Here is a 7,736-nt window from a genome sequence, read left to right on the forward strand (position 1 = left end):
GAAGAGCACGTGGCAGTTAAATCCGACTCGAACAGAAGGTTTCGATTATATTCACATTCATTCTGGGCTCCTAATGAATTTATGTCTCAGGTGTTAATCGCTATATATATATATATATATATATATATATATATATATATATATAGGGCTCATTTTGTGCAACTAAGTAAACAGTATTAGTTTTGGTCCATGGCCTTTTTCTTGTTTTTTTGTCTTTAACCTAAACCACAGTTGTGTATTTAAAGCACCATTGAGTTCTCTGGATGTTGCATCGTATCATGTACGTTTTGAAGTTCTAGCGCTCTAATACTGTTTCAGTGAGAGGATTTGATTCCTTTCACACGAACATACACACACACACACACACACTGTATCATTTATCTTGTTCAGTTCTCAAGCTGCACAAAATCACTGATTTCTGTTGTTTTAAGTTCACCAAAAAAAAAAAGCCACAATTCCAAAAATCTGAAACAAAATATGGGGTTAAGGAAACATACGGAGACTTGGTGAAGCTTTTTAAAAGAAATTTCTTTCCTGCAAGATTTTCCAGAATGTTCACTGAACGTCTTTCGGACTCCCGTCGAGAAGATCATAGTCGTACGCCTTAAAAGAATACAGAGCTGCCAGGCTTAGACAAGTGCTTCCGAATCCCTTTTCTGCTCTGCTGTGCTATTGTTCACGTCTAATCCGAGTCTTTGTTAAAAATCGTGTCTATAAATAGCGCCGCCGAGTCAGTTACCGAAAGGCCATGTGTCCATTAAGATCTTGTCCACAATCGGAGGAGGTGGGATGAGATGTTCAAGTTTAAGGTAGAAGATGCGATGAAAGCCTTGAGTATACAGTGTCTTGAGCTCGGTCAGTTTCCCCAGCAGCCGGGACAGGTAGTTTGGACGTGCCTCTTCGGAGACACTCGTGGCAATGTGGTCTTTGAGGCACGCAATCAGATGGGTCTGGAAATCCTCTACCCTCTTTGACTCCTTCAGGCCATGTCGATCTGTAAGAGAGGAAGAACAGAGTGCGACATGAGCCAAAATATAAGTAATATATATATAGAAAGAGTGGCACAAAAGCAATCGTGAGATTGCTTGTGCAGTTAGGCGACAGTTTTTAGTCTTCCAGAGAATAAGGATGCTGCAGATAAAAGTCTCAAAGCACAATCTAATTAAGGACTTTTATCAAATCTGCCACAACCTCACAGTCATTCAGTCACTCACATATACATTTATATATTTACTTACACACTCTATTATTATTTCAGTCCATATCATGCTACAGACTTTCCTGACCTTCTCTTTAGCATGCATCTCAACGTCTACCATTGTATTTGAGTACGCATTTACTGACTTCATCTGAACTCAAGTTAACATGTAATTAATAAAATATAAAAGATTATTAATATGACCAGGTCGATTATGTACACCTGTAGTCTTTTTCGTTGCCTACAGCAATTTGTACAGCTGTGTTTGTTGAACTTTCTCCTGATGTGTGTGTGTGTGTGTGTGTGTGTGTGTGTGTGTGTGTGTGTGTGTGTGTGTTTGTGTGTGTATGGAGCATATTCTTCCTGTGAATCAGGGGTTTCCTCCCCAAGTCCAAATTCATGCTCTATACATTGATTAGCATCTCTAAATTGTCTGTCTCTGTGTGTATGTACATGTGTGTGTGTGTGTGTGTGTGTGTGTGTGTGTGTGTGTGCCATGTGATGAGTTGGCATCCTGTCCACAAAATCTCCCCCCCTTGTTCCCCGTGTCTTTATTGTGACACTTAGCAGTATTGAGATGGATAGTATTGATGTATTGTTTATATTGAGGAGTAAATTATAGTTAGAAAAAAAACGATTCGATTCGAACTATTCAAAAGCTGACATTTGTCTCTGTCTTTTTTTGCCAGAATTCATTGACCGTGCTTTCTGACAGGTTTTCCCTAAAACCACTTCACTTTTTTTTTATTTTACTTTATAAGTTCCTGATGGAAAAATGATCCTTTCCCGAAAATGTTAGTGCTTAGTACAGAATTGTTGGTCAGAGAGCCTGGAAGTGTCAGGGTGAAACTCACCGGTTATGATGACGAGCGTGGCGAGGCAGCAGAACGACGCCAGGTCCAGGTTCAGACGCTGTAAACCCTGTGAGAACTCTATGATGGAGTCGATCCAATCGCCAAATCCCCGCACGCACTGTGTACGGTGCAGAACCACACCGTTGCAAAAGATCAGCTTGTCCGTCTCTGGGTTTGATCTGAAACAAACATAAGAATTTTTTTCAATTAATTAAAGAACAAAGATTTTTCTTTTTAGTGTTTAAAATGAAACACTAAATCACACAGTCCACTGTTTTGACACTAAAGATTCCATCCATAAATTAATAATTAAAAAAAGTAATATAATAAACAGAATAAATAATAAATATGAATTTATGATATAAATTAAATGATTATTTTTTTAAATATTTTATATGTTATTTATTAAAAAAATGTTTTTTTTACAATTAGACTTTAATTAAGTGGAACATCTTACAACAGAAACAATAACTTAATCCACAAAATGCATCGATATTAATCTTCATTTCTGTCAATGCTGTTACAGAAACATTTATCAAAACTTCTGACCAATCAGAACCGAGTATTCGACGGAGCCGGATTCCAATCCGATTCTTATTAATGTGGTTAATTACCTGTAAGCTAGTCGTAAAATGAAGAGCTCGACAAAGGCTGATTCGAACAGTAAGTCCTGGTCTTCCTTAGAGAAGGCGGTGAATCCCGGGATGCTTTCAGCCCACTTCCTGATCACGCTAATGGACCCGGTCAGGAGGTCGTAAAACTGCTGGATGTCACTGGCGTCCTCCTTTTCAGACATGCTAGCCACTGTTTGCTGATACTGACAAGAAAACAGGAGCATATAATCAACATTAATACAGAATCACAGAAAAAAAAGTGTAGATTTTCCCAAGCTGGATTTTTCATGACTCAATGTTTAATATTTCCCTTCGTTACCCACAATGAGGTTTGACAACAGAGAAGAAGAATTTAAACGTCACGTCATCATAACATTATCTACCCAAAGGTACAGAAGCGGCTCCCTCACCACCTCGTCTACTGTACACCTTCTATTCAAACCAAACAGCTTTGAATTCATGCTAATATCATACCGTTAACATGGATCACTAGCTAGCCAAGCTGAGACTGGGCCGGAGCTCATATAGCTGCACTGCGTTCTGTTTGTTCTACATTGGATTTCTCGATTTCACCTTTTTTTTAAGCTGCTGTTTTTAACAGCAGGACCATGAGGAGCATTTCTGTTTCAGATACCTAACATTTTTTTCCCTCTGTTGCAAATATTAGCAGTACAATATGCAAGGCTCACCTTCGAGTAGTCCATGATGGCCGGGTTCGAGTCTATGTGAGCATTCACAAGACAGTTGATGATATTCCCAGAACTCGGAGCAGACACGGATTCTGTGACCGGTTTTGGTTTCGAGGGTAAACGTCCCCTTCTGCCCTTTAAGCTGTCTGTTCTCACAACTGACAGGACAGGAGAAAAAAAATCATGTGTTAATTAATGTAACAGCACACGTACAACATACTAGACACAACGACACTTTAACGCCGTTACTTAAGCATAATAATGGACTTTTTACGATGAATAAAAACAAATACAAAAATATAAAACAATAAGATAATTAAATTCATACGTCTGTTGTGTGTAGGAGGTGAAAACCGCTAAGACTTTTCTCACCTTCTTTCACCATTCCGACTGCCAGGCACTTCTGAAAGCGACAGAACTGGCACCTGTTCCGCCGCCGTTTGTCCACTGGACAGTCTTTGTTTGCGAGGCATACGTACTTAGCATTTTTCTGCACTGTACGCTAAGAGAAAAACAAACAAAAGCTCTTTCAATTCGACACGGTCAACACGGTGAAGGAATTCATGAGATAAATCGAGTGTAAATAATAAAAGCCTTCTATAAAATATACACTCGAGCACTTAAAGGAGCAGTATGCAGTTTTTCTAGATGTGTAATAATCATCAGAAATCTCAAAAAGAATATTTGCATAATAATATTGCTATGTAAATGATTTGTTCTGGTTTTTAACATTTTCTAGGCCAGAAATAATCTAAAACCCATTGATATTCAGGAATGACTATTTTTGCTCATTTTAAAGAGAAGGAGTTCTAAAAATTACAAACCGCTCCTTTAAAATTGAGCTAGAGACTCACCTTAAAGAAGCCCTTGCAGCCCTCACAGGTGCGCACTCCATAGTGCTGGCAGGAGGCATTGTCCCCACACACCGCACAGCACCCTTCGTTTCCTGTTGGACTCTTGATTTTGGGAGACAGCTGATTGTCCATCAGGACCGTACTCTCCCTGCTGCTGTGATCCAGCCTGAGAGGACTGAAGCTGTTCTGATGGCTCCGAGAAAAGGGATCCTGATCAGGAAGCTGATGTTGCTGCAGCTGCCCCAGAGGGGACATGTCCTCATGTCCAAAAGTGAAAAAGGAAGAAGCCTGAGTAAGGGGTGTCTTCTCCAAACCCCAGCAGCCTGCGTCTGGGGAGCAGGACCCATACGCTCCATCCCAGGAAGGCACTGATTGGAACCCTGGGGTGGAGGGTGAAGGTGCTGAGACGGGGCTGCCGAAACAGTTCGAGGCACCAGACGTAGACATCGCATCATCCATGTAGCTCAAGGTGAATGTACCGGGGTAGCAGCCATAAACCGAGAGGTTGTCCAGCTTGAAGGAGTCCTGACTTGATGTGGCGCCAGCACAGGTTGAGGCAGTAGCAGTCGCAGTGGCAAGCTGACAGGAGTAGGTATCAAATTCTCCCCCGTAGTGTCCAACCAGAGAGGTGATGCTTGGCAGAGAGGATGTGGAGAGCTGCTCCCGCTGTTCGCTCACGTCCATGGCCAACCTGGAGGTGAAGTCAGGGTTCATAAGCTCTGAGCTGAAGAACATGCTCTCATAAGGCTGGACTCCATGTTGGCTTTGAACACAGGTCATTTCTGTAGAGCAGAACCACAAGAGCTACTTTTCAATATCGCAAAAGGCTTCCGTATTTCACTCCTGCTCATCGTAAATGTGCATCGTGACCCATGTATGAAAATAAAAACCCTTTCTAGAGCTAGGCATAGATATTATTCACGGGTAAACAGAGAAAGAACCTGATGAGTAATGTAGTCATCACTGCAGGAACTGATTTCGAGTAGACGTTTCTGAGAAAGCCTGGAAAGCCGTCTTCCAACGTAAGAACTATTTATATATCAGCCATATGAGTGTATATAACTTTAGACCTGGCAAAACTCTAGTACTGGCGTTCAAACCTACACCAGAGGCTGAAGAGGATATGAGTGAGATAAGGAGGTAATGATGAAACCGACTGACTGAAACCCTTTCGGCATTGTCCTTTAGGGAAGATGAGATCCGTTTTAATTCTCGATTCTAATCGATAGAAAGCACAGATCTTCAGTTATCGGTCTGAAGCACAACAAGGAACGAAGATCGACGCACAAGCATGTCAGAGAGGACTATTTAAAGCCCAGTGGGCAAACTAGTGCACTGGAAGGCCTTGTCCCTTACTCAGATTATCGCCTTCACCTCTCTAACACACTGACCTTAAGCGATCTCTGAGCCGAACCAGACGTGTCCTCTGACTCCACGATCCCGATTATCGACGGACGATATTACCGCTTCCCTAACAAAACTACATGCAAAAAGCTTTTTTTTTTTTTTTTTTAAATTTAGCAACAATTTTATCTATTTACTTAATAAACCTTTTGTTAACATCTCCTCTGATCCAGACGGCACTCTGGTAAACAAATATGTCTATTTTGTTTTGCAAAGAACACTTATTTTCATTGTTTGCATGATGTTGAGATTTCAAAGCCAAATATGAGCTTTGCATGCAGGTCTGTCTGGTGGAGCCTGCGGAGATTTCAGTTGCCATGACACTTCATCTTGAATTTGCCTGCTTTGTTCTTTGTTCTTTGAAATGTTATATGTTTGTAACATTGGAGCAATAAAACATCATTATTACAGAAACAGTGTCAGAGATGTTACAGACTCCATGCAAACGAGACTAAGAGTCAGGTTCTGACCAGAAACGGCAGATCGTACCGTATTGAACGGTCTTTAAAATGTCATTTTTTGGTGTTAAATACATTTCCCACATTTGCTGAATATTGTCACAGAGCCTTGGAGGAGCAGCTGTTCCACTTACATCACTCAGTTTCCATTCAGTATCCTTACTCTAAACTATAAAGAGCAATCTAAACATTTACACAAGCAGTAGTGGAGCTGTTATAATAAGACAGGAGAGCTGGTTGGATCTGGAGAAACATAGTCATGCTGTTTTCTTTAGTGCTTTCTCAATAAATTACTAAATCGCATCTCATAAGTCTCATAAATAAACCCTGGAAGTAAAATGCATAGATCGATGTATTGAAATCTGCTGGTGATTAATCAGTTTAAAGGTTTTATCTATGATGTTCACAAAGCTCTGAGCTTAGATAGCTTGTATATAAGTCTATATATATTGTATGTCTATAAAATAACATGCATCCAAACACAAGTATTCAGGACTGGAGATCAAAGATGTGTGAAGCAAAAGTGCTTCCTCTTCACCACTTGTTATTTAATCATGTTCTACAATCTTCTGAGTTACTTACACGAGTAAGGAAGGAAAGAAAGCATGAGCCAAAAACAACCACTTACCTGCTTGAGAATGAATATTGTGCTGGACTTTATATGTAATGTCCGTAATGCGCGTGAAGCTCGGGCATCACCAAAGCACCGCACAGCACAGCGTGCGCTCTCTCGACCGGGTTACAGACGCGTTTAGCGTTCAACTTCCAGCTCTGCTCCACTTTATACGAGGCGCTGTTTGTGCCGTTACGTCACAGCCGCGTCCTCCCCTCGCCGTTCCACTCGCCAATACGCGTGCAGAAGCGGAGGAGCTCCCCGAAATCTTTCCGGTCGCCGTCCAATCAGAGTGCGCGAGCTCTGGCAGCGTGACGCACGCTCGGGATTCCATTGACGCAAAACGAGCCGGAGCGTCTGCTGGGCTAAATATAGCAACACACGAAGGCAACGGAGCGCTTAAACTCTCTGAAATCGGTTAAAAATAGTGGCAGGGGAAGACACAAATAACCAAACACAGAGAAAGATGAGACGCCGCGACGTAAAATCCCTTTATGTGCCATAGAAAAAAAAGCTGGCGGATGTTTACAAGCGAATAAGAGACACGTCACTGTGTTTAAAGGAGCTGATGAGCTTCTGTCTGCAGTTCAGCTGGACTACACATGCTGTAGATAGAACATATAGAACATATTCTCTCTCTCTCTCTCTCTCTCTCTCTCTCTCTCTCTCTCTCACACACACACACACACACACACACACACACACACACACACACACACACACACACACACACACACACACACACACACACTATCTGTCTTTCTCTGTCTCTCTCTCACTCTCTCTTTCTTTTATTTTATTTTAGAGAGTGAGTGAGAGAGAGAGGGACAGAGAGAGAGAGAGACAGAGAAAGAGGAAGAGAGAGAGAGAGAGAGAGAGAGAGAGAGAGAGTATTTCAGAGTGTATTTCACTTTATTTCATTTAAACACAGGAAAACTCTTGAAGCAATCTTATGAAAAGAAATAAAAATGTCAACCATCAGACTGTACAGAATTGTACTGCACAATTCCAACAATTAGTCTCACTAATTAGTAATATGCTCGTAATTTTAA

At 41.2% G+C, this 7,736-nt stretch overlaps 1 protein-coding gene across 3 annotated transcripts in view; it reads right to left on the reverse strand.

The window, feature by feature from the left end:
• The window catches only part of nr4a1 (nuclear receptor subfamily 4, group A, member 1), a 16,155-nt gene extending 9,298 nt beyond the window's left edge, over positions 1-6,857 (reverse strand). Inside the window, exons 1-7 of one of the 3 annotated variants that reach the window (XR_007139334.1) lie at positions 6,700-6,857; positions 4,210-4,991; positions 3,728-3,857; positions 3,356-3,513; positions 2,667-2,869; positions 2,053-2,231; positions 352-994 (exon numbers count right to left, since the gene is read on the reverse strand). Coding sequence is in view for 2 of the 3 variants with exons in the window: in XM_047807609.1 (XP_047663565.1) it covers positions 732-994; positions 2,053-2,231; positions 2,667-2,869; positions 3,356-3,513; positions 3,728-3,857; positions 4,210-4,989 (1,713 nt within the window). In the remaining variant the exon portion in view is untranslated. Of the gene's footprint in view, positions 995-2,052; positions 2,232-2,666; positions 2,870-3,355; positions 3,514-3,727; positions 3,858-4,209; positions 4,992-6,699 lie in introns of all 3 variants that reach the window. The other 2 variants (XM_047807609.1, XM_047807610.1) reach the window with 2 other exon arrangements.
• Between the last annotated feature and the right edge of the window lie 879 nt (positions 6,858-7,736).

The sequence above is a fragment of the Tachysurus fulvidraco genome, chromosome 23 (genome assembly GCF_022655615.1).
Source record: "Tachysurus fulvidraco isolate hzauxx_2018 chromosome 23, HZAU_PFXX_2.0, whole genome shotgun sequence".
Lineage (NCBI taxonomy): Eukaryota > Metazoa > Chordata > Actinopteri > Siluriformes > Bagridae > Tachysurus > Tachysurus fulvidraco.